Raw genomic sequence first — 27,704 nt, forward strand, 5'->3', positions numbered from 1 at the left:
ATGAAGATGTAGTCACAGTGTTGCCTGGCTTAACTGGAATCACTGGGAAGGTTGACTGCAACCGAAGGTTCTCCTTCCAAGATGGCACACCCACATGGCTGGTGAGTCTGTGCTACCATTTAGTAAGATACTTCAATGCCTTAGCATGTGGACCTTTTTACAAAGTTGCTGAAGTCTTCACAACTTCAGTTGACTTCCTTCAGAGTGAGTGATTGGAGAGAGAGCAAGACGAGAGCCACAGGGTCTTTTATGGTGTATCCTAGATGTCAAATGGACATTTCCACAATATCCTGTTGGTTACACAGGTCGGCCCTATCTAGTGTAGAAGAGGACTATCCAAAGGTGTGAATACCAGGAGGTGAGAATCACTGGGTTCTATTTTGGAATCTAGCTATAATTGTCCATTTCCTTCCCTTTACGATTCAAATATAAAACGTATTCCTTCCATCCCCAAATCCCCCAAAATCTCATTCCATTATCACCAACTCAAAGTCTGGAATCTCATCATGTAAATCAGATCCAGGTGTAATTCCTTAAATACTGTTTTGTGGGTACTGTTTCTCTCAATCTAAAGGCCTATGATCTAAAGAGAGAAGTTACCTCCTTCTCACATGAACAGTGGTGAAACAAGCATAACTGCTATAGTTACACTTGTTCAAAAATGGAAAAATGCAAACCACACAGAAATTGCTGGACCATACAAGTTCTAAAACACCTCAGGCATGGGTCAACAGTTCCTTAATTAGGACTCAAGGGTCAAGAATAATTCCTTATGTTTTTTGGATCCACCCTTTGAGCTCTTGGTTACACCCTCTGAGTCGCTGTTCCTTTTATATAAAAGATAGCTCACGTTTGTAGCTGCAACGTTTTCTTAATGTGCTTTTTGCTGGTAGAACTCTGGGGATCCATAGACCACTTTTCTTTCTATCCCTTTGAGTCCGATTGATAGCATATCTGCCAATATAGTTCTCTTAAAAACATAGTGAGTATACTATAAATATCATTGGAGTGTACTCCATTAGACAAAACTGCTTCCCAAATCTCTTTGAGATAATCGTCTTTCTACCCTGAGTTTTTGCTGAAACTACTAAGGGACGACCTTAACCTTCTTAGAAATGCCAATTTTACTGTAGTGTTCTTTGAGGCATCACCTTAAATATTTCTAAGGCCACAACCAAGGATTTTATAGCTACACTCTTGGCTTTACCTCTTTTTTTTTTTTTTTTTTTGAAATGGAGTATCACTCTTGCCCAGGCTGGAGTGCAGTGGCACGGTCTTAGCTCACCGCAAGCTCCACCTCCAGGGTTCTCGCCATTCTCCTGCCTCAGCCTCCTGAGTAGCTGGGACTACAGGCACCCACCACCATGCCCGGCTAATTTTTTGTATTTTTAGTAGAGACGGAGTTTCACCGTGTTAGCCAGGATGGTCTCCATCTCCTGACCTTGGGATCTGCCTGCCTCAGCCTCCCGAAGTGCTGGGATTACAGGCGTTAGCCACTGCGCTTGGCCAGCTTTATCTTTATACAGTGTTTTTCCAAGAAAGCTCTGAATCTGCTTTTTGCCTAAGAACCATTTCCTAATTTTAGCCCTGTTTGCCATCTGCAGGGAATAAAATTTCTAAAACCAGTAAGTGTTGGCTTTTTTTTTTTAGTGGTCCTTCCTTTAGCTTATCTCTCTTCCATTTTATTATTAGTAGCAAGAAGAAACTAGGTGGCATCTTCAACATTCTGGCCGCAAATCTTCTTATCTAGATCTGTTAGCAGCAGCGAATCTGTATGGGTCTGCAGCAACTTGATTCTTCCCTCCTCAGAGGAAAGAATTTAGCAGAGGGGCATAAGGCAGAGTGAGAGATCAAGGCAAATTTTAGAGCAGGAATGAAAGTTTATTAAAAAGTTTTAGAGTGGGAGTGAAAGGAACTAAAGTACACTTGGAAGAGGGCCAAGCAGGTGACTTGAAAGACCCAAGTGCCCCCATCTGACCTTTGACTTGAGATTTTTATACATTGGCATGGTTCTGAGGCTTGTGTTTCTTCTCTCTTGATTTTTTTCCTGGGGTGAGCTGTCCGCATGCCAACATTTGGGAGGGGCAGTATACGCAGTGTGTTTGCTGACATTGTGCACATCTCTCCCTTACCAGTCAAGTGTTCCTAGAGGAAGATCATATACCAGATAAACGCCACCATTTTTCCTCTTAGCGCGCATGCTTCAGCCTACTTGCCCAGCTCCTGAGATCTTCTTTGAAAGCTGCTGATCGCCAGCTTCAGGTGTTTTCTGTGTGTTGGGAGACTGCCTTTCCCTAGTGCCAGCTGTGACCAATTATTGTTTCAGTGAGAGGGTTTAACAATCACATCACCATCACCTGACGGTTGCCTGACGTTCCCGGTTGGAGGCCCTCTCCTGCCCTGCACCTGTCTGCCTAGCTACCTACTTTAACAGATCATCCAGCTTATTCGGTATGTTTTCTACTTTCGGCATTACCACAGGCAATAGTATTGTTAAATTCTGCCGTTATATAGCAATAACCTTCTGTCCTCCACTTTACAGTCACATTTTCCTCGGTTTTCCTTATGCCCTCACCAGCAGCCTCCATGAGGGCCAACAGGATTCTGCTGGACATCTTCTGAGGCACTTTAGGATTTTGCCGATACTCTTCTCCAACGTCCTCCAGTTTCTGCTCGGTTGAAAAGCCACCACCCAAATTCTTAGTGTTTTTTTTTTGTTGTTGTTGTTGTTATGGCAGAACTCTACTTCCAGGTATGAAAATCTGTATTAGTTATCTATTACTGACTCATAAATTACCCCCAAATGCCTGTGGGTTAAAACAGCAATAACCTTTATTATCTTCTAGTTTCTGTGAGTTGCAAGTTAAGAGTGACCTGGCCAGATCATGCAAGCTTAGGGTTTCTCAGGTGATTACCATCAACTTGTCACCCTGGGCACATCCATCTGAAGGCTAGTCTGTGGCTGGAAGATATGCCTTTAGATGGCACATTCACATGGCTGGTGGGTTCATGCTGACTGTTGGCCAAGGTCTCAGTTCTTCACATGGCCTGCTTGAATATCCTTATGACATGGTGGCCAACATACCTCAGAGTGAGTATTTCAAGAGAGAAAACACTATGACTTTGTGTGTGTGTGTGGGCGTGCGTGTGTCTGTGTGTTTAAATCTAGCCTCAAAAGTGATACTCCATTTCTGCAATGTTAGTTTCCTCTTTTTTTTTTTTTTTTTTTTTGAGATGGAGTTTCACTCTTATTGCCCAGACTGGAGTGCAGTGGCATGATCTCAGCTCACCTCAACCTCCGTCCCCTGGGTTCAAGCGATTCTTCTGCCTCAGCCTCCCAAGTAGCTGGGATTACAGGCATGTACCACCACGCCCTGCTCATTTTGTATTTTTTTAGTAGAGATGGGGTTTCTCCATGTTGGTCAGGCTAGTCCCGAACCCCCAACCTCAGGTGATCCACCCACCTTGGCCTCCCAAAGTGCTGGGATCACAGGCATGAGCCACCATGCCCAGCCAAGTTTCCTCTTAAAGGAGGTGGATTCATTGTTGGGAATGATTTCACCTCTAAGCATATTCATTTTCATTCGGGGGAGAAGTATCTCTGGCTAAAATAAAATACTGACATGGAAAGTTGTGGATCCTTTTTTTCAGGGTGTCAGTCTTTCTATAAGACAATTCAATGGAAGCATTATTATATGTCAAATTATGGCAAAAGGATCATTTTTCCTCTTTTAAATTTTCTGTCTTGATGACATCCGTGCAATTTTTAATTTGTCACAGAACAAATAGGACCAGAATTGTTTGTCATGTGTACATAGCTAGTTTTATGTATTTCTGACAGTCCTAAATGTGTGCTATGGTTTTCAACTTTCCTGCCTCTTTGGGACATTGGGAGGCTTGTATTTCTCAGTGGGCCCTCATCCTTTTGTCATGCTCTCATAGGTCAGATATGGGGCAGCAGGCCAGTCCTTCCCACTGGAAAGCCGGGTTTCCCATTCCCTCCACTTCTACTCCACCCCCTGCCCTAACCTGTATCTTCCTGTTAAAAGCAGGAATGGCAAGGTTCTATGTAAAATGCAGTTTCCTTTTCCAGGTTTGGGCTCTTCACCTCGGCATGAACTGCTGGCAGTGAGCCTCCTGTCCGTGGCTCACCCAGGTCTCTGAGAGTTTCTAATTGTCATTTGCATGCAGATTGTGTCCCTGAGCTCCACAAGGCTGCATCTGGTCTTGCATAATAAAATGTCAAAGCCCATTGACACCAGGTGTTGAAGTTTTGCTGCCTGCAAAGCAAAGGAAGCTGTTCAGAGTGGTTTCTCCTTAGATGCTTTCTGAGAAGAAAAGAACAGTCTGTTGTCATCAGCACCCTCAGACTTGGAGCGGTTCTTCTTGTCCTCCTTCTCACCCCTGAGCAAGAACTGTTCCTTTGGCAGCTGCTTGAAATCTTTGGCTCTGACTACAGTGTTCAATAGCTTCATGTCTTAGGGGCAAACTCTTTGACAGAGGTTCTGCATGTAGATCAGGCAAACAGTTGCTGCTACATAGGGTCCAGTCCTATGACTGCCACACAAGGGCTTTGTGGATGGTAACTATTGTCTTGTTTCAGGGTATTGAGTACTTTCCAGTAGATTCTCTCAGGGTTATACAAAGTGCTGGCAGCAGTATGGAATATGCATAAGGCCAGAAAGGGGCCACTTAGTATCTCAAAACTAAATTTAAAAAATTAACATTCATGCCCATAATCCCAGCACTTTGGGAGGCCGAGGCGGGCAGGTCACCTGAGGTCAGAAGTTTGAGACCAGCCTGGCCAACATGGCAAAACCCCGTCTCTACTGAAAATACAAAAATTAGCTGGGTGTGGTGGCGTGTGTCTGTAGTCCCAGCTACCCAGGAGACTGAGGGCAGGATAATCGCTGGAACCTGGGGGGCAGAGGCTGCAGTGAGCTGAGATTGTGCCACTGCACTCCAGCCTGAGCAACAGAGCAAGACTCTGTCTCAAAATAAATAAATAAGTAAATAAATAAATAAATAACATGAAGTCATGGTGATTTCATGTGGGTAAGGGCCTTAGTTGGGCAAAACTGGGTTTGAATGCCAGTTCTGCCACTGATTGCCTGTGTGACCTTGGGCACCTCATGTGTCCTCAAGTTCCTCATGGGTGAAATGTGGGTGATCAGATCACCATCATCTGACCGTTTTTATAAGGACCATTACATTACATAAAATAAGCATAGATCCTGGAACACAGCAGATGTTCTCGAAATAAGAGATGTTATTGCTGCTTTTGTTATAAATTTGGGACGATTGTTAAGTGTTGCTATGAGTAAAAGTTATTGGTGTAAGGGTTTTGGTAAATAAATTTATACTATATATTGTAACAGATTTTGACTTTTTATACATTCTTGGGCATTTTAGTTATACTTAAGTACAATGATATACTAATTGTAAATATTATCTATTAAAAGCAGGTCCTCTGGTTTTATTCACTTATATTTGATTATTTCTGCTTTTACATACTTGGAAACATAATCACTTTTCAAATTTCATTAATTTAGATTTTTAAAAATTCAGATGACTCATTCTTTTCCAGGTACAATGAGTGAGGTTTTAGCTTCTACAGACTCAGTAAAGAAGTCAAGAATAAGTTGCAAATATCCCCTAACTCTGTGTGAAGAGCTGAAGGGCCACAGTCTGTTCCGAGGTGCGTAAGATAACCAAGATGTTCTAGGGATCTAGGATCAAATGTCAAGCTTTGCCATCAAAAGACTTTCCTTAATGGAAAGGAAGGGGAACTGGACCCATCTAACTGGGTTAGATCCCATCTAGGCAGGGATGCAGAGTGGTGCAGAGTTATTTATGGAGTTCTGGGATTATGCCTGTGTATTATCGTCAAGGTCAGGGGACAGAGCAGGAATCTTATTTGGAAATGTGCATTTTATCTTAAAATTTAATGTGCATTTTGCGTTCCATTCCATATTTCATTGTGTTTTGTTTTATCCTAGAGAGAATGGCCTCCCCTCAATGTCCTGAGCCTCTGAAGGGTCACTGGAGGAGAGCACAAGCATTTCTATCTGGCTTGGGTTACCAGTAGTCTAATTTAAAAATCAAGGCTAAGCCCTGTGGACTAAATACAAGGATGGAGGCTAGGCGCGGTGGCTCATGTCTGTAATCCCAGCACTCTGGGAGGCCAAGGCAGGTGGATCACCTGAGGTCAGGTGTTCGAGACCAACCTGGCCAACATGGGGAAACCCCGTCTCTACTAAAACTATAAAAATTAACCGGGCTTAGTGGCAGACACCTATAATCCCAGCTACTAGAGAGGCTGAGGCAGGAGAATTGCTTGAACCCTGGGGATGGAGGTTGTAGTGAGCTGAGATCTTGGAGGTTGTAGTGAGCCGAGATCTTGCCACTTCACTCCAGCCTGGGTAAAAGAGAGAAACTCTGTCTCAAAACAAAACAAAACAAAACAAAACAAAAAACAAGGATGGAATCTGAGAACATCTGGAAAATGGAATTTAGAGAAGTTAGGAAGGGCAGGGAGCAAGGAAGTGAAAGGCTTGGGGTGGAGATAAAGACTGAAATGGTAGGAAAAGTCCAGACAAAACTGGGAGCCAGACGACCCAGCCACTGGGTGCCTCTCAGGTCTGAACTACACTCAGCCGCCAAACGCCATGGCCTCCCAGCTTTTCTGGAAATTAATTGGTTCCAGGAGTCAAGTTAGTCTCTTTCCAATGGCAAGCACGTCCCATCAGGGCCTCAGTTACACGATATAATCTTCTGTCACTGTAAGGTTGACACGTCCTTGGCGCCGTTTCCTCTTCCTCGAGCCAAAGCCCATTTCCTTGTTGCAGTCTTTACCGGACAAGACATTCAAATGAAAATTCATGTATTATGCCCAGGCAAGTCGCTGCCTGCATGATTTTGTCAGAATCCACTTCTCACAGGGCAACTTTATTGTAACGCATTTTCTTGCAGCTTCTTTTGGGTCAAAGTGGAGTTGGCCTTGGTGATGCTGGGAACCTACCAGGAAAGAAAAGGGAAGCTGTTTGGACAGCCCGTGGAACAAGGCATGGTTAGATCCCATCTAGGCAGGAAGGCAGAGCGGTGCAGAGTTCTTTATGGAGTTCTGGGATGCACAGAGGGAGACGCTGGACGTGAAAGTGTTTATTATCTCTGCAAATTGACACTTGTCTGCTCTTCAGTTGCATGATAGTGCTCAGGGCTGTGTTCCATTAGAGGTGGTCCTTTTTGCTGACTTTGAAGGATGTGGCGGGATTGACAAGCAGCCAGCTTCCTCATGGCAACAGTGGATGGAGATGATGCTGCACGTTACAGGCTATAGGACTGTGTGACTTGAGTACAAAACTGTTAGAATCATAGATTCATAGATTTAGTGTGGCAATGGATTGTCACATTCTTCAGCCCAGCTAGAAGCTTCCAATTCAGTCCAGCAGGGAGAACCAGAGGGCCATAGAGCCCTTCACAGGTATGAGGCTGTGTAGCTGTGCCCAAGTTCCTGAAACCATCAAGACTCTATTTCCTCAACAGAAGGACAGAGCCTGTAATATCTAAAGCTGGGTGGTGTGACAAGGAAATGCAGTGACGCATGCAAGCCACTCAGCATGGTGCTTGATATTCAGTAAATGCTTAATAAATAGTAGCTGCCATTAGTAGCGGGGGTGTTGATGTTGTTACTGTCACCCCCCCTCTGAGCAGGGCATGGAAAATATTAACCTAAGTAAATAGCAGAGTTCATCTGTAGTCTGAAAGTCTCGAGAAATAAAAGGCATTTGTCCTAAGTAGTAAAAAGACATCAGCTGTGGGACTCGTATTAAGTAGCGTTTACTCGGTACAGGTAACAGAAACCAAAGGAAGCTGGCTTAAGGAGAAGAAGGGAATTTATCACAAGGGGTCAGGGCAGGAGACAGCTGGGTCTCCCGGTGGATGGAAACCAAGGACAAGAAAGAAACAGGCTCTGTCTCTGCTACGTATTGCCCTCTGGGTCCTTATCACGTCCTTCTCTCTCTTCTCTCTCCTCTTCTCTCCCCTCCCCTCCCCTTCCTTCCCTTCTCTTGTCATCTCTCCAGCTGTCTTTCCCACATCCAGACTGCCCACTAGAATGTGGCTGTCCATTCCCGCAGAGTTTCCATGTTATATGTCCAGCTGAGTAGCCTCACTGGGTGCCTCAGCTCCAATTTCCTACCTCTGGACAATTTGGTGGTGCCCAGTCAACGGGAGTGGAGTGAAGAGGATGCTGTACTGGGTTGAGCACACACAGGGCTGTGAGCACAGGCAGGGGCTGATTCCCAGTGAGCTACCAATGCTACCTAGAGTGTCCATCCCTAAGAACTGTCCCCTGCAGCAGGGTCACCCTAGCAGTCATGTCACAAGTAGACCTGCTGGAGGCCCATGGGAATAAGGCAATGGCCATAAGTAATGGTTGGGATAATGATAGCTGGGTATCATCACTGAGTAACTCCGGGCCAGGCTTTACGTACTAAGTGCTTCAGTTACATTACTTAGGTTAATACTCATTCCTATCAAGTAAATATGGCTTTGTCTCCATGTGACAGAGAGAAAAGTGATACCCAAGAAGATGAAGTCACTTCCCAACAGCTATTAGACACAGCTAATAGCAGATGGAGGCAGGATTCGAACTCAGGAAATCTGACCCCAAAAGCTCATGCATGCCCTTAGCCACGTCTCTCAAAGAGGTGCGCTTTCTTCCACAGGCTGTGGCAGGCTGGACCTCCCCCAAGCTTCTTTCTGAACACGGGCTTGGCTTTCTAAAATTGGAGCCACATTGATCCTCCAAGGTGTGGATCTGAACCACATGCCTGCCTCACAACTCACTGTGGCCCTTCCTGGCTTTGCAGTTCATCAGCTCTCAAACCCCACAGGCTCAACTAGAGCCCAATTCAGGCACCACCTGGCTGGGACTTACAGCCACACATGGTGGTTTTGTTCACAGTGTAACTCTGGTTCTCCTGCAAATCTGTCCGTTTAAAAGGGTGGTAAATTGATTTTGAATCTGTGGTTCTAACGGTTTGTTTCTTTACCTACTTTTAAACCTGACTGGTCTTGTAAGTTATGACTTTTTCACTGGGTCAAATTAAAAAAAAAAAAAAAAAAAAAAAAAAAAGTGTGGCTCTGCCCTGATCCCACCAGAAGATAAATCCCACTTGTGGAGTCAGCAGTGGTATCCTTACATGCCAGAGACCACTCCAATGTCTGATTCTTGCAAGATGTTTTAGTATCAACTTAAAAAAAATTGTGGTAAAATGCACGTAGCATGAAATTTACCATTTTAACTACTTTAAAGTATATAATCCAGTGGCATTTAGTACCTTCACGGTGTTGTATGACCATCACCACTATCTAGTTCCAGAACCTTTTTAACACCACGAAAGGAAACCCTGTACACATTAAGCAGTTAATCCTATGTTCTGCTTCTATGGATTTGCCTATTCTGTACATTTTTTGTTTTTTTTTTTTGCGACAGAGTCTCACTCTGTCACCCAGGCTGGAGTGCAATGGCACAGTCTCAGCTCACTGCAACCTTCACCTCCTGGGTTCAAGCGATTCTCCTGCCTCCTCAGTAGCTGGGATTACAGGTGCCTGCCACCATGCCCAGCTGATTTTTCTGTTTTCAGTAAAGATGGGGTTTCACCATGTTGGTGAGGCTGGTCTCAAACTCCTGACCTCGTGATCCACCCGTCTCAGCCTCCCAAAGTGCTGGGATTCTGGTGTGAGCCACCGCTCCTGGCCCTCTGTACAGTTCTTAAAAATGGAATTACAATGTGTGGTCTTTTGTGTCTGGTTTTCATTTAGCATAAAGTTTTCTAGGTTCATCCACTTGCTAGCGTGCAGCAGCACTTCGTTCCTATTGTATAGCTGAATAGTATTCCATCGTATGGATATACCACATTTTGTTTGTCCATGTGTCAGGTGATGAGAATTTGGGTTGTTTCTACCTTGGGCTGCTATGAATAGTGCTTTTGTGAATACTCATGTGCGAGTGTTTGCTAGAACACTTGTTTTCAGTTCTTTTGCTTATATGCCTAAGAGTAAATTCCTGGCTCATAAGGAAATTCTGTGTTCAACTTACTGAGGAATTGCCAAGCTGTTTTCCATAGTGGCTGGACCATTTTACATTCCCACCAGCAACCTGTGTGGGTTCCCATTTCTCCACATCCTTGCCTCCAGCATCAACTTTTGATTTATAGGATGAATTTTATTATAATAATGGGGGAAAAAATCTGAATTATTTAGGCTTCATTTATTTAATGAGACCATATTAAAGCAAGAACTGGAAACCTGTGAGCGTTTTAATGCAAAATACATCATAGAATTTGAGATACACGAAAGCAAAGATTGTTTAACATGCGGAGATAAATTTGGTCATTAGTTCATATCTATGGACCATATAAATGACAAGATCATAAAATCCATGGAGCTTCTTGCGGCAAGGCTGTGCCCCATGATATGACTCATCTGGTATATTTTTCTATAAAAACGTATAATAGCCCATCTCAGTGACATCTGGACTCGTCTGCATAAAATGAGACTTTAGGGTCATATTATTATTATTTCATGTGCTATACTTCATCTCATCCATAAGACAGAAGCAAAGTATGGTAAGCTGTTATTTCTATTCTGGAAACATTAAGAAATTGTCTGTGTACCTTCTGTTTGTGCTAATGACCCAAAATGTTGAAGCGTGTCATTTTTTTTCTCTGCCAACTCATGAATGTGCCATTCTTATCTGTAACCTAAATATTCATTAATGTACAGTGAAATTGGAATGAGCACTTCATATAAATAAGCCTACCACAGAAATATGTTTCTTTAAATTTGTAGACCAAAATAACATGAAATAAATTGAACATCATTTCACATTCAAAACAACCAACCAAATAAACTGGTTTTTATGACTCAATTTCCTAAACTCAAGTAGGTAAGAAAGCATATATATGGTTCTTCATTTTTGTCATCCATCATACATTTTAAGAACAGCACTATTTAGTTGCAATGACGATAGGCCAAATGACGAAGAATGTGCATACCATATGATTCTAGGATGATGGGGCAGAGGGAGGGGACAAAGTGGAGTGGAGTTGGCTTTTTCCTTCATTTCTTCATTGATTTGTTCTTTTTTTCCCTTTTGGGCAAATATTTATTTGTTCGAGCACTATTATGTACCAGGTCCTATGCTTAAATCTGGGGATACAATGATTCACTGAAAAAATACTATTCACTGAAAAAATCATGGAACTTACAATTTAAAGTGTGTTCCATGAGGGTGATACAGTTATCTGTTCTGTTATCTATTGCTGTGTAAAAAAACACTCCAAAACTAGGCGATGCAAATCAATACCTTATTATGTTCTCAGCTTTGTGGGCCAGGAATTTGGGTATTGCACAGGGAGGAGCTCATCTAGGCTCCATAGTGGCTGTGGCCTCATCTGGGATGACTTGAATCATTGAGATGGCTGGTGCCATGGCAAGGGCCTCGGTGATGGCGGATGGCTGGATTTCTTGGCCCTTCTCTTTATTGCACCTTCTGGGATTGGAATATTCAAGATGACTTTTTCATTCGTGTGTCTGGCACCTGGACTGGATAGTTAGAAAGCTGAGGATGGCTGGGCATCTCCTTCTCCATGCTGTCTGAGAGTGTGGCCTTCCTCCAAGTATGGCAGTCTCAGGTTCCTCAGACTTCTTATATGGCAGCTTCTCCCAGAAGGAGCATTCCAGGAGTCATGGGCAGAAGCTGCAAGGCCTCTCATGACTTAGCCTTAGAAATCCCAGAGCACCACTTCTGCCACTTACTGTGGGACAACCTTGTCACTAAGGCCAGCCAGACTCACGAGGAGGGGATTTTGACCCTATTTCTCAAGAGGAGGAGTAGCAAAATATTTAAGATTATCTTTAATGTACAATAGAGGGAGGCAGACATTCAAGAAATAACCACACCAATAACTATTGCAGGGCAGAAAGAGTACAAGCATCTTTATAGTAATCAGGACTTCCTGATTGCAAATGATAGAAACCTAACTCAGATGGGCTAAAGAAAAGAAGGGCATTTACTGACCTACTTAACTGAGAAGTCCGTGGCTGAATCCTGCGCTACAACGATGTCTTCAAGGACCACTTTCCCTGTCTCTCAGCTCCACTTACCTCCATTTACTCAATTGGTTTTATTCTCAGGCAAGAGTTCCTCGAGTGATGACTACAAAGCCCGCCAGCTGCTCCACGGTTCTACCAGTTTACCAATCCCAATTGAAAAAGAGGCCACACAGCCAAGCGGATTGAATCCCAGGACTATTTGCCAGAACTATTGAGAAAGAGATAGCTAGCCTCTCTTTTACCGTTGGGGTTGGTAAATTGTTATAAATGTGGAACAGCTGGTGGGCTTTGCAGTCCCTCGCCCAACTTGAGGAGCCTATCTCTTTCTCAATAGTTCTCTCAAATAGTCCTGAGAGTAAGTCTGTTTGGCTGCATTTGGTTCACATGTCCTGTGCTGAACCAACCACTGTTGCCAAAGAGATGAAATGTTTGGATTGGCCAGGCCTGGACCATGTGCCCACCTCTGGGACTTGGGAGTGGAATCAGCCCTAAATAAACCACACATGGGAAGAATGTTTCTACAAAATGAGAAGAGAGCTGCTTTTATTAGAAGAAGAGGGAAATAGATGCTAACCAGACAGAAACATAAAATGTCCATTACACAACCTAACGCAGGGCGATCAGCCTTGAAGATTTGGTCTGTACATAGAAACAAGCGGGAAAAGGCATTCCTCTTCGATATCATTACTTCCACATATTCGACTTGCATTAATTATGTTTTCAATGAGTTCGAGCCCTGAACAAGTTGTAACTGGGGGTACACTTTGAACAGACAAATGGGTGGTATAGGGAGGTCACAGGATTTGGGGGCTGGTGAAAAGATGGTGGTAGCACACACAAGCTTTATTGGGAAATGCTTTGACAGGCTTGCAAGAAGGGAAGTTCTCCACAGTGGGAAACTGTCCAGAGGTGCTGGAGGTCCACACTCAGAAGGAAAGGAGGGCGGAGGGCAAGGCAACCCCAGGGAGATGGGGAGTAGAGAGGGAACCTACGTGTCAACACGATGTTGCTCAGTAGCACCTTGAGAGCCTCCGGGACAGGAAGCATTGAAGGGCAGATGTTTGGGGTCTTTATGGCTCAGGGCTTAGCCTGTCTATGGCTAACAGGTATTGGGAGCAGCTTTGCAGATTATACAAGGCAGACAGGCTCTAAATGGCTAAACATCTGCTTATTTGAGCTATGTTTAAAGCAATTAGATGTGGAAAAATTTGAGTTTGTTTCTGGTGGGCTTGTGAGCTAGCAGGGGTGAGCCTGCGAAAAAGAAATAAATAACCAAGGGGCCAATATATAGAGGCCATCTTTGGCTCATTTATATAATAAGGAGTTAAAAAATAATCTCAATTATAAACAGCACAATTAGTTAATATCAGCACGTTAAAGATTTGAGGTACAAACTGGAATGATAATCTAATAGTTAACATTTTTTTACATGCTTATCATGTGGCAGGTACTGTGACATGTGCTTTATACAGTCTGTCTCTAATTTGCAGAGCAACTCTGTACAGGTGGGAAAACTGAGGGGTAAGTAGGGGTCACATGATGTTTCTTAAAGATTCAGCTTGGGCATGGTCTAGCTCGTGTCTGCTCACGTTTAATTAGCCAAAGCAAGTCATATGGCAAAACCTAACATCAGTGAAGGTAGGAAGAATGTTTCTCCCACGGGAGGGTCACTAGGGAGGACTCTGTAGGCACTGGTTTAGAGAGGTGCAGTGTTTGAACCAATAATTCAATCTACCACGGATGGATTCTTTTTTTTCCTTTTGAGACGGAGTCTCGCTCTGTCACCCAGGCTGGAGTGCAGTGGCGCGATCTCAGCTCACTGCAAGCTCCGCCTCCCGGGTTCACCCCATTCTCCTGCCTCACCCTCCCAAGTAGCTGGGACTACAGGCACCCGCCACCACACCTGGCTAAATTTTTGTATTTTTAGTAGAGATGGGGTTTCACTGTGTTAGCCAGGATGGTCTTGATCTCCTGACCTTGTGATCCACCCGCCTCAGCCTCCCCAAGTGCTGGGATTACAGGCGTGAGCCCACGGATGGATTCTTAAGCAATTACAGTACAATGTGATAAGTTCTCTCATGAAATTTCTCTGTTCTTTGAGCAGAGAAGGAGGTGCTTAACTCCTTCAATTTGTCTTTTGTGTTTAGAACAAAGCGAAACTTAGGGCATGTTTTGGTGATTAAGCCTCAATTTTCCGGAACAAGGACAGAACGAGTTGTACTGTATGTGAGCAATCTATGGATGCAAAAGAAAAAAACAAGTTGTAATAAATGCATTTTGAGAACCCCAAATCCACTAGCCTACTTAGAGTGAAAAGCAAAGACAGTAACTCCTCTCTTCCAAGAACCGGCATAAGGAGTTTTGTTACTAGTAATGTCTGTGTATGTATAAGCAAAGGACTTGGGAACCGGGGTACTCTCAGAAAGATTGGGGAAGAAGGCTTGCTAAGAACATTGAGTCTGTGTATTGGGAGTTTGGGGAAGGGAAGGCAGGATGGTGGAGGAAAATAAGGCATCAATTGAGGAAAGATTGGTCGTAGACCACGGGTAGGTTATTTCGATGCCCTTGCCAGCTCTTCTCCTCGTGGCTCAGCGTGTCCTAACCTTCGTGTTTACAGATAACATACAGGGGATATACACAGAAGTTTAAAATGTATAGTCACAATGCTTAAAAGTCAGGTGGTATTGTTTTTAACTTTGTATGGTGGAACTCAATTTAGATGTGGAGCACATATTTCCACTTAGGATAACTCAGTCGCTTCTGGTTTAAAAGTGAGTATCTTCTGAGTAAATCAAATAAATTCCCCCTACCCTTTCTCTTTCCTTTCTCCTTGGGTTCTCAGAGGGCTTATGTATTATCTTGTCCTGGGATGTATATCTTGTCCATGAATCTCTCTCTGGCCGTTTCTGGACTAGGTTGAGATATCATCATTCCCAGTTGCTCAACAGTACGCAAGACTGGCAGTGAAGCAATGAGAGTGTAGGGTGGTAGAGCTATCTCAAATTCTAACTTAAAATGTCACGGGGTCACCATTTCCACTCCAATATCAGCTGCCACAGCTGCCCAGGGCAGGGTATGAGATGTTAGGGAACTTCCGTTTTCAGATCCCCAAATCTGTCTGCGTGTTTCTAACCACCTCCAGTGGAGAATGGGAATTCAGGCTAAGCAAGAATCAGGCCACATTCTTTCTAGTCCATCCTTCTCTGTTTTAGCCAAGCTGTCCTCTAGCCAAGGAAAGGATTGCGGAGTCTTCCCATGCAACGAGGCATAGCTCTGATGTCATATCTGGTATTCTCCCTACCCTATGGCCTATAGTTGCCATTCTATGCTCAGTCCTCCAAGTTTGATTCTCCATGATTCAAAACCCATCTTCTATTTATTTATTATTTGTTTAATTTTTTTAGGGATTAATCGAGGATTTACAATATCCATCTTTAACACAGTCTACCTTCGAATAATATTATACCACTTTATGTATAAGATCTGAACCTTAGGCCGGGTGCAGTGGCTCATGCCTGTAATCCCAGCACTTTGGGAGGCTGAGGTGGGCAGATCACGAAGTCAGGAGTTCGAGACCAGCCTGGCCAATATGGTGAAACACTGTCTCTACTAAAAATACAAAAATTAGCCAGACGTGGTGGTGCATGCCTGTAGTCCCAGCTACTCAGGAAGCTGAGGCAGGAGAATCGCTTGGACCCGGGAGGCGGAGGTTGCAGTGAGCCGAGATCAGGCCACTGTACCCAGCCTGGGTGACAGAATGAGACTCCATCTCAAAAATAAATAAATAAATAAATAAATAAATAAATAAATAAATAAAGGACAATATGCTTCCATTGGCACCTGCTTATTCTTCGTGCTGTTATTGTCATATATTTTGCTCTATGTATGTTATCAACCCCACAGGATATTATTGTTGTTGCTTTAAACCATCAATTATCATTTAAATGAATTAAAAGATGAGAAAGAAAACATGTTTATGCTACTCACACATTTCTCTTTGCAAGCATTCTTTTTTGATTTTTGTAAATAGAAGTTTCTACCTAATGTTCTTTTCCTTCTGCCTCAAGACATTTCTTTATTTCTTTTAGTGCAAATCTGCTAGTGATGAGTTCTCTCAGCTTTTGTTTATCTAAAAAAGTCACCTTCGTTTTTGAAAGATATTGTTGGTTATAGAACTGTACATTGGCAATTTCGGTTGGCAAGTTTTTTTGCTTTCAGTACTTTCCAAATGTCACTTTTTTGTCTCCTGGTTTGCATAGATTCCGATTAGAAGCCTGACATTGTTTTTTGGTCCCTAAATGTAACATGGCTTTTTTCTCTGGTTGATTTTAAGATGTTCTTATTTTCATTGTGTGTGTGTGTGTGTGTGTGTGTGTGTGTGTGTGTGTGTTTAGTAATTTGATTATAATATGCCTTGTTGCAACCTTGTCTGTGTTCATCCTGCTTAGAATTTATTGAGATTCTTGTAGGTTTATAGTTTTTATCAAATATGGGAAAAATTGTTCATTTTTGATAGGGTTTAGCTGTGTCCCCACACAAATATCATCTTGAATTGTAGTTCCCATAATCTCCACGTGTCGTAGGAGGGACCCTGTGGAGGTAATTTGGTTATGGGGGCGGTTACCTCCATGCTGTTCTTATCATAATGAGTGAGTCTCAGGAGATCTGATGGTTTTCTAAGCATCTGGTATTTCCCCTGGTGGCACTCATTCTCTCTCCTGCCGCCCTGTGAAGAGGTGCCTTCTGCCATGATTGTAAGTTTCCTGAGGCCTCCCCAGCCATGCGGAACTATTAGTCAATTAAACCTCTTTCCTTTATAAATTACCCAGTCTCCGGTATTTCTTCATGGCAGTGTGAGAACAGACTAATATAATTTTAGTTCTTCAACTACTGTTTCTGTTTCCCTGTCCTCCCCATCTCTGCCAGCGAGACTCCAATTAGATATACATTAGCTTTACAGCCTTACATTGTCACTAATTTATTTTGGGTAATTTTATTGCTATGATTTCAGGTTCACTGATCTTTTCTTCTGTGTCGTCTAATCTGCTATTAATCTCATCCAATGAGAATTCCATTTCAGATACTGCATTTTTCATCCCTAGAGGTTCCATTTGGTTCTGATTTAAATATTCTACTTTTCTCTTTATTATAGTCATGTTTTATTTTACAACCTTGAATAAGCAAAGTATATTTTTAGTAGCTGTCTGAATAGCCATGTTTGCTAATACTATCACTTCTGTTATTTCTGGGTTTGTTTCTGTATACTGATTTTTCTCCAAGCTATTAGTCACATTTTCTTGCTTTTTTGTATGTCTGGTAATTTTTTATGGAATCATAAGCATTATGAATTTTACATTTTGGGGTACTATATTTTGTTACACTTCTGTAGAAATGCTAATTTTTTGGCAGGTATTTTAGTTACTTGCAGATCAGTTCAGCTCTTTCAAGGCTTACTTATAAGCTCTTTTTGGATGGGCCTGGAATAGCCTTTATTCTAGGAATCATTTTGCTTAATTTCTAAACCCTGGCCCTTCTGGAGTCTCTAATGAATGTGTCCTGTATTCCACCCAAATTCTTCCTCTTTGGCTGGTGAGCATGTCAACAATTTATGGACACGTGATCTCTGGAATTATTTGGCCTGCAGCTCCCCTGTAACTGTTCTCTCCTGCAAGTTTTTCTTGCCTGGTCATGTAGAGTTTTATCCTGCCCAGACACAGGATTGATATTCAGCCAACAACTCAAAGGCAACCCCTTTGCAGATCTCTGGAGATCTAGGTGTAGCCCTCCTGCTCTTTTAGAACTTTGTCCTGGAAATCCTAGCTCACTTAGTCTTCCTCATCTCCAGCTCCTTAATTCAGTGACATTGCGGGGCTCTCTTTGATTTTCTCTTTCCTATGCTGGAGTCTGGAAATTCTCTCCTTGCAGAATGCATGGAGATGTTAGGACTCAACTTGCTTTTTCCTATTTTCTCAAGGATCACAATCCCGTGTTGTTCAATATCTAAAAATAGTTGATTCTAACATAGTGTTCAGTTTTATAGTTATTTACAGCAAGAGGATAATCTGGACCCTCATGGCCAAGCCAGAAGTCTTCAAAGTCCCTCTATTGTATATTGGCTCCTTGATAATTACATTTTTCTCTTCATAATTGTGGTAAATGCAATGACTTTATGGAGAATGCCTAGAATCTACTTATTTGGTGTTTGAAAGGATAGATTTACCTGAAAATGACAGAAATTCCATAGGAAGGAAATATTAATTCACAGAGATATAAGGAATTAATTCAACAATATTTATTAAGCACCTTATATTTGCTAGGTGCTGTTCTAGTTTTTGGGGATACGACAGTACGTGAAGAGATTAAAAGAAGCCTCTTTGCTGTGATCAAGTCTATTGTAGAGAAAATAGAGCAAGAGGCAACAAGCATAATAAGTAAAATCTTAAAATCTATAACACGTCAGATGGTAAGTGCTATGGGAATTACAGAGAAATAATAATCCTTTCAGCCCACATGTGGCACTGATTGGAAAACATGGCCACTGTCCCTTCATAAACTTTAATGACAGAGGCCATCTGCTTAGAGGTACAATAGCCAACTATATTACCATAAATGTAAATCTAGTCTAGGGCTGTCCCCTCATGCCCTGTTAATCTTTGCAGTTTATAAACACTTACCACAAAGTCATATTCATGTATCTATTTGCCACCTTGATTTTTTTTTAAAGTTTCCCCAACAGGACTAGATACTCCATGAGGGTAGGTACCACGTCAGCCTTTGCTCACAAGTGTATCCCCAAGCACTCTATATAGGCTTGGCATTTGAATGGTGTTCAGTAAGTGTTTGTTAGTTACTGAACACGTTTGTTAATGGAATTTATAGATGTGTCAGGTTCTAGATCCCTGCCTGGCTTAGACTTTGTATGTACACCCTTACTTTTCCCTTCAAAATTGCTAGTCAATTTCTCTTTGAAAGTTACCAGTTGTGACTCTACTTTTCCTTCTCTTTCTTTCCACAGCTGTGCAATCATTGCACACCCTCAATGACCAGATTTCCCATTTCATTGTCACCAAGTCGAAGGCACTGGAGGAGGACAAAGACCCTTTTCTACCCACTGAGAAGGAGACTCTGAAGAGTTCCATGATATTGATGAGGCACCTCTTAATGGATGCTCAGGTACAAAGATCAATATAGAAATTCCCTATGGAGCAGGTGGAATCTTTTTTTCTTTTTGGCATAAGCTGTCCAGAAATGTTCAACCACTGTACCTATTGAAACCCGTTTTTCCGCTATAACAGATTGGATATGTTGAGTATTGGATTTCTGATGATATCTTATTTGGGATTTAGTATTAAAATAGCTTTTTAAAAAGTCAAAGTAATACAGCTTAAGAAGAGTATATTTGTTGTCTCTGAGAATTTAACAGATCTCCCATTAGCCTTGGAAAAGTGAAAATCCATTTACATATAAACTTGGCAGGCATCAAAGCTGGCAAAGGCTTTGGAGTAGAGCAAATACTTGTCCCAAACAACATTACTGAGTAAGTAATGAATATTTTGGTGCATTTGCCGTACCCCCCCCCCCCTCCGTAAGTGCATCAGCACTGGTTTTGCTAGCACTGAATTTATTACAGAAGGTATTTAGCTCATCGTAGGCTATTGTTGAGATGTTATTCAAGGTTTCTCCTTGTGTACTATTTTATCGAAATATTTAAAAGTAATCTCTCTACTCCTGGCTTTGTTGGTGGGTCTCTTCAGACATGTTGATAGACAAACAGCAGGTGTTTTAAGAGAATTGATAGTTTTCTATGTTAGGAAAGCCAAACCAAACTAAATCTAATTGTCATTCCTACCTCTTCAGTGTCGGGAAATGTTTCAGGAAACGTTCTGTGGGTTTGGTGATTTCCCCGTTCATTTGCCCTGGGGCTTTCTTCCTGAGCTTGTTTTCTGTTCAGCATTGGTGAGGTCAGAATGGTTGGTGGTTTCTTGCATTCTGCTCTGTAGCAGAGATTTTGAACTGTGGTTTCTTTGCTTTTGTTTCTACCCTGGTGGTGGTTTATGTTTTATTTTTAAAATCAATCCTGAAGCCTGGGTCTTGTACCAATAAGGCTTTAACTGGCTGTGCCTTTGTGCGTCTCTCACCTGTCAATGCCTGAAGCCGCCCTATGGGATTTTTTTGAGGCCCTCTGTTGAGATGGCCCGAATTATGCAAAGCCTTTCATTCCTATTCACGGTTCTCCTGCTTTCCTTCATTATCAACAGCCCATTCAGCTTCTCCTCTCCCCCAGCCTGTCTGGTGGAAAAAGGAAGGATTCTGAAGCTACAACAGCCAATTTTGAAACTCAGAAAAAAGGGAAATTTAGAACAATTTACTGAATAAAAGAGAGCAAATTGTTCTTGAAAGGATTAGCTTTCCTCCAAATGCCTGGTCCCAGTCCTGGAGCCAGCACCTCAGTCAAGGGAACTGCCTAACTGAATCCCAAAAGGCATTGTGTGTAAACTCCAGTTTGCAAAATCTAAGGTACTAAAAAAAGTGCATATTTTCCCTCTCCTTCACAACTGAGCTTACTAGTGCCTAGAACTGGATTTCGAAAATGTTAAATATTCCGGAAATGTTTGCTCCCACGAAATGCCTAATTCATTAGACTTCATCCTTCGTGGTGTTGACAGTGAATTTTCCCTTTTTTATTTAATGAGATTAAAATACCCGTTATCAAGTGGTCATCATGTGGGAATATTTTCCTACCATATTCTCTCCTGATCCCAAATCAATGACTGCTAGAATGCTCTCCCTTAAATGGCCAGATAAAATGGAGCAGGATATGGTGGATATTCTCCTAAGTCATATGCTAAAAAGGAAGGTGGGTTACATCTTCTTCCTCTTTCCTGAAGGTGGGTGTCTACCTGGGTCAGGTAGAAACGTCATGTGGAAACCCCATTGTTTCTTTTGCCTCCTAACATTCCAAGATTCCTTGCTTCTGTCTTTTAAACTAACAAAGAATGAAGTGGGTTGTGATTAGTTTAGTATACCACTCTGATTGGTTTTCTTCCAAAACTGCTAACTTTTTGAAACAGTGTTTTGGTTATGATCAATTGGGATCATGTCACCTGATACTCCCAGTCCTCCATTCTACTCCTATCTCAGATGAGTGTTGCCAAGCTTATAAAATGCCAAGGGATCCCAACGTTTTGGGGATGGCCAGGGATGATATGTGATTTTGAGTTTTGAAGTAGGCACCTAAAAATTCATTTTTTTAAAAAAGAATTTTTATGGGGCATTTTGGGGGCAAATTCACTTATTTTCCATCCATGCTTTAACTTTTCACTTACTTTCCATCTGTGCTTCTTCCCTCAATTCCAAAGACAAATGAATGTACTCATTTTCATACACCAAGTTCATCAACAGTGGGAGGCTGATAGAATGTAGATATAACTTATCTGAACATCCTTTTGTTCAGTCTGCATTTTATGATATTAATAGACATCTCTTAGGTTTGTGTGTTGCAGGATGTAAGCCTTTCAAGGGTAGTAACCACATCCTTGAACTTGGTTGGTATAATAGCCCTCTCAGTTCCATACCCACAGGGCCCTTAATAGTATTAGATTATGATGAAACACTCTGACATCAGCTTACAAGTCGAATGAAGTCAGGCAAAAAGTGTTCCACAGAACCCGGAGGCTGCTTGAGAGTGACTGCTTAAAAGGCATAATCGATTCAAGTCACATCTGTCTTGGAAGCAATAAATCCTGCTTAGGAGAATGTCAAAGGCAAAAGCATTGCTGGACTATGAAATTCCACCTCTGAGGATTATAAAACAATGTGCACAGAGCAAACACATCTCCCAAGTATAATGGGGAAGCCAGAGATGATTGGCAGGCCTGACAATCCATCCTGTAAAATGGAATCGCGAAGGGAGCACCTCACATGGGCAGCCCAGAAAGCCTGCAATTATGTATTCATCCCCTAAACGTTTCGAGCATGGAGGTGTCTGAAGAGGCATAGCACCTCTATTTGCATTCCATTTCCTTTTTAGTTTGCAGGCCCCCAAATTCAATGGAGTTTGCCATTCAGATCGCATTTGAAACCTGATCTTGTGGCTTTTATTCCTGAGAGCGCTGTCTAAACCCAAAATGCCGACTCAGCCTCCTAAGTGATTAGATTCATAACACCGAAGAGGCAATTCTTTCTGGTAGAGATTAATTCTTTTACTCATACTGTGTGACTCCGCATGCTAAGAGGGGTTGATTATAGCAAATTAAATCTCTCATTGACAGTTCTCTCCCTTTTCCCCCCAAAGACCTAATATCATTATTTATTAAGGGGAGACAAATGCTCGGAAAAATAATAAGATCGGTTTGTTGGCAGGAAGGTCCCCCTCTTGGAGGCTGAGTGCTAAAGGGCAGAGAACTTTCTGTGCACCTAGGGGCTTCCTTCTGCCAGCCGAGGAACAAAGGGTGCCTGGGGGACAGTCTGTGCTCTGCTGACCCAGAGCTGCTGCCTGGGTCTGGACAGGAAGTGGGTAGCTTCTTTGCTTAAAACTTGGCCTGTGCTGGGACTAAAAGGAAGAACTTACTTTAAGGGAGGCTGAATCATTGGTATACCCTTCTCAGAGGTCCATCTCTAAGAATGAAAGTAAACCCTTCAAAATAAAAATAAACCACGCAACTGTCATCTCTAAACAAATCTCGAACAAAGTCAATTGTTCGTTGGAAAAGACATGAAATTTGCTTCACTCTTCAAACTCCTTTTTTCCTCCTGCCCTTTTTTCCTCTTCCCTTTTCTTTTTGCTTTTCTTTGTCTTCTCCCTTTGCCCTTTTTCTCCCCACCCCACCCAGCATCTCTCCTCCTCCCCTCCTATTTTCTCCTTCTCTCAACTCTATTCCCCTCCTCCCTCCCTCGCCTTCCCTTCTTTTGGTTGGCAAAATAGATCTTAGCTGAGATGTGGAATTACGTTCTGCGTTTTTCACTTCCTTCTCTTCCTTCCCTTTCTTGTTCTTTCCTTGTCTGTCTTTCTTTCTGTTATTTGTGTTCGGGGAACTGGAAAGCATATTTGCCAAAAGCCTATATTTCCCTTTGCCAAGCAAGAGCGGAAGCAGCAGCAGGAGGGAAACCTGGCATCCAGGAGGCAGATCGGGAGCCCTGCCAGGATCAGACACTGCATAGGATTTGGGTGGCTTCGTTTTTCTTTTCTCTTTTTAAAAGAGCGGTCTAGCAAACTCTTCCAGATGATTATGCTTTCCAATTGGTTTCTGGCAAAACTGGACCGATTGAACATGATCAGCTATTTTAGCTGTCTGGACACTCCCTGGCCTCAGATGGGGAAGTGCAGCGTGGACCAGAGGAACCCTTGGCTCAGGTTCCTGGCAGATAGGGAGGGTTAGCGCCCCAAAGTCAACATCACCTTGCATTGGGAAGGACGCTTTGGGAACCGAGCAGTTCACACCTATTACAGAAGTACATTTTAATTTGATTCTCCTGTTACTAACACTTTGCATCCCTCCAGATTCTTTCTGAAGTTGATACCGTGATCAAGGTAGGCCTCTGTGGTTCTCACTGGTGCAGTTATCTGGAGCTTTCTAGCTGCAGCTGGCTTCAGGGTTATGCCCACGAATGTGACCTTGTTAGCCCTAGAGAATGTCTTGCCCTCACTTTGTACAAACTGAGACATCAGCAGAATCCTGGGCTTAAGAAGGTCACAGATGCTGGCTGCGGCTATGAATAGTACCGCACATGTGGGCTTTCCTTATCCTCTGGGACGTAACACCATGATGGAGAGAGAATGAGATCTCTCTCCCTGGGTTCTCTTCCTTAGCAAGCAGGGAAGAAACTGACATTTCCCAGGGAAAATAGGCAAAGCTTTCTTCCTAGGAAAATTACCCCGGGATGTCTTGAAGTCTACTCATCCCATCAGCTTCCACCTTGTAAAAGTCATTGGAGAAAGAAACACTTAAATGGATGCTGAAGAATTTAGTTCCCTTCACTAAAAAGCTACAATGATAAGCTGATTATTCAAAGGAGTCTTAGCGCATCCCCTCAAATAATCCATGTGCTCCATTACGCATCCTTTCCCTGTGAGTTTGCAAAAGCAGTGCTTAGTTTCCATTCTTAGTTGCAGAACTATCAAATCAGCAAGTCCAAAGCTTGTAGTTTTTTACATAACTCTCACAAGCCCTCTTTCCATTCTGCTACAATAGTTTTGGTCATTAAAAGGTGTGTGTGTGTGTGTGTGTGTGTGTGTGTGTGTGTGTGTGTGTGTGTGTTTTTAGATAAATCAACTTTAAGCCACAGGCATTGCCAGGCTTAGATGCAATCCCATCAGTTACAGAATTTCTGTACTCACCCTTCCTGTTGAGAAGAAATGGAGGATAAGACATAAAATTGTAATACTGTTTTTCTGTTAAGCTTGTGTCTAGGGTTTTTTTAAGTTGACAGACAAAGTTAGACCCTCCTGAGACCTCTGTCACCTTTGTAAAATCCATAAAGCAAAATGTTCAGAGAGTGCAAAGTTGCTTTCAGTGTTTGGTGTGCTAAGACACAGGTAGAGTTGGAGATGAGACTCCAAAAAAAGATGGATTTCCATTCATTGTATTCTGAAGGAAAGGGGCACCTCTTACTTGGGGTGAGTGATGCTTGAATAGAATAGTGTCTATCAAATTGGTACAACTTCCATGGATCTGTATAGTGCCAGAGGACAATTCGGGAATTTATTGGTGCAAAACTTCAATTACTTTTGTACCAACTGAATACTTTGTACATTATAGAGCTTTTATGTTACGTTTTTTGATACTGAGTCATTAATTTAATAATATTTAAAATGATAATAAAATCGAATTTATGCTTGTCTAATAAGTGATGGTTCCTGTTACAGCGAGCAGGATATGACATACTAACAAAATCATGGAAGGAAGGTTGGGGTGAGGATTCAGTTAGGATTCTCTGATTGTCAGCAACAGAGACCAGCTCTGATAAACATTAACAGGGAAACACTTAATAGAAACACATGGGGTAGGTCATAGGAAAAGATAAAGAATTACATCTCAGAAAAGATAGGAGAGAGGGTAGCTATAGAGATTTAGGTGTCAAAAACTTAAAAGCAGTTGTTTCAGGGTGCTGTGGTTGGGACAACTTGGCTCTAACCATTTTCTTTCTCTGTGTCACTTTGATCAAGATTCAAATTCTTGGAAGAGTCTGAATGATCTGTCATGGGTCACTGGACCCTTCTGTCTTTGACTGTGGGCAGGTAGGCTTGTTGATGGATGGTCTCGCCATGACTGTGAGCAGTGCAGACTGGTATTATTACCACAAGAAGGAGGAGTAGATGTTGGCAGACACTGCTGCAGATGGAGGCAATAATTAATTTACTCTGCCTGCTGCATGCGTGGACTTCATGCTTGGGTCTCAGTACACAGCTTGGCACTGCTCTAAGTTCTAGGGACAGAGAGGGACAGAGAGGGACAGAACTTTACCCCTACCTCCACTCCCCCACCAGAGGGGTTCAGGATTAGATGGATAACTGGACGTTGAAGTGCTCCATGATAAATACTGACGACAGCGTACATGGGGGCTGCGGAATCTCAGAGAAGGACCTAGCTGATATTTGCAGATCACTTTACTGTTTACTAAGTACTTTTGCCAGCATTTTCTCTTCTTCTCAGCCATGAGAGGGATAGGAGATTGGGTATTATTATCTCTATTTTGAAAACTAGGTATTAAGCTTTAATAAAATAGCCTTTTTTACATGGTTCCATCCAGCCCATCGCAAAGAAAGAGTAATTGATTTCCTACTTGTAGATGGTGACTTGGAGTATTTGCTTCCTGAGGGTTATTAAATAGATAGAAAGGGGGTATATAATTTTGAGAAAGAAGAACATTAAAAGCTGGCTTCAGATACAGAATACCTCATATAACTAAAAACATTTTGACAATTTTAATATGTCAATACATTCTTAAACCTACACACTACCTTCTCAGACTCCTAGAAAGGTTCAGGTTCGAAGAATGTGGTTTACAAAAGTATTTAAATAGAATATGAAATATATTACAGCCCCCCTACCTCACATATCTCATTTTCTTCATGATGTCTATTGTGATGCTGGCAAATACTTGGCTTCCAAAATAATGCCCAATCCCACCATCACCCTTTAGATGAGTGGCTCCCAGATGAGAAGGAAGCAGAGCAATTTTGCTTCCCTCCCACACCAGGTGACATTTGGCAATGTCTGGAGATATTTTCAGTTGTCGTGACTGGCAGGGGGCAAGTGTGCTCCTAGCATCCAGTGGGTAGAGGCCAAGGATGTTGCTAAACTTTCTACGGTGCACAGGAGAGCTGCTCACAGCAAAGAATTATCCAACTTCAAATGTTAGTAGTGTCGAGATTGAGAAACCCTACTTTAGGTCCGAGGCTAACTTTGCAATTATTTATGGAACTCTTTTGATTTTGGAATACTTTTATTTGAAGTCCTACAATTGATCATAATTGATTTTCCAGACACACCTTCATTATTCACTCACTTACTTTCTCCTTTTTCCAGTGAGCATCTGTTATATGCCAGGGGTGTTGCCAGCCTGTGGGGGAAACACCAGTGAAAATGAAAGGAGTAATCCTTGCCCTCAAGGATCTTGGATTTCATTGGGGGCAACTGACTATAAACATGGGAGTAAACAGATAATATTGAATTTTAATATTTGTCTTAAAGAAACACTGTACCAGGACCCCATTTAGATAACAGTTCAAAGACATTCTCTTTGAACGTGACATAAACTTAGATCTGGGGATGGAGAGAGAGGAGTGTGAGTGTGTGTGTGTGTGTGTAAGGGAGAGGGAGAAAGAGAAGTCTTGTCTCATGCTTTGTTGCTTATATTTGTACTTTAGTTGTGTGTGTTAAGCAGTACCCCATGAGGTAATTGGAAATAGCTCCCCTGAGATGTTGCAGAAGATCTATGCAAATTATTTTTTCAGAAATTTACATTTAATTTAGGGAATATAACAATTCCAGCTGGTCCCTTGGAAACAGAGGATCCTTTAATCCTTTGCCTATTGGTGTCCACAGAGGACCCAGGATCTCAGGCTTTTCTAGCTCGATGCTGGGGACATAGAGACACACACAAAAGAAGGCTAGGGTAAGAGTTGTTTGAACTTCATGAGACATAGGAGTGGGATAGATGAAGGGAAAACGAGGAAAGTGTAGAGTTGTTCTGAACAAGAAAATGAGGAAGTGATGGCTGCAGTAACTTACCGGAAGAGCAGCCTCATAGAATCTAGCCAATAGTCAATTTTCAATTATGTACCCATAGATTATCCATGGACAAAGCATTTCTTCCCTGGTGGCATGCGCTCAGGAAATGTAAACCAATGTTAGTCTGAATGAGACAAAATTAGAAAAGTAATTTCATTGCCAATATTTTTTTTCCATCACAATGGAATTCAATATCAGACTTTTTCCTTATCCATTATTTGGTGTCTTTTTAAGGTTGTAGCTCCCATCCATTAGTCAGAAAATAGAGAGCCAAATGTATGCCATATAATTATAATCTTAAAAAAACTTACACTTAGAACAGGAATCCTTATATACATTCATATTAAA

General features: G+C 42.2%; 1 protein-coding gene across 3 annotated transcripts in view; it reads left to right on the forward strand.

Annotated features, from left to right (window-relative positions):
- Positions 1–27,704, forward strand: part of KAZN (kazrin, periplakin interacting protein) — a 1,229,956-nt gene that overhangs the window by 264,500 nt on the left and 937,752 nt on the right. For all 3 annotated transcript variants that reach the window (XM_050788146.1, XM_050788155.1, XM_050788173.1), the window contains exon 2: positions 19,139–19,296. In XM_050788146.1, coding sequence (XP_050644103.1) covers positions 19,139–19,296 — 158 coding nt within the window. The remainder of the gene's footprint in view (positions 1–19,138; positions 19,297–27,704) is intronic.

Source organism: Macaca thibetana, chromosome 1 (assembly GCF_024542745.1).
Source record: "Macaca thibetana thibetana isolate TM-01 chromosome 1, ASM2454274v1, whole genome shotgun sequence".
Taxonomy (NCBI): Eukaryota; Metazoa; Chordata; class Mammalia; order Primates; family Cercopithecidae; genus Macaca; species Macaca thibetana.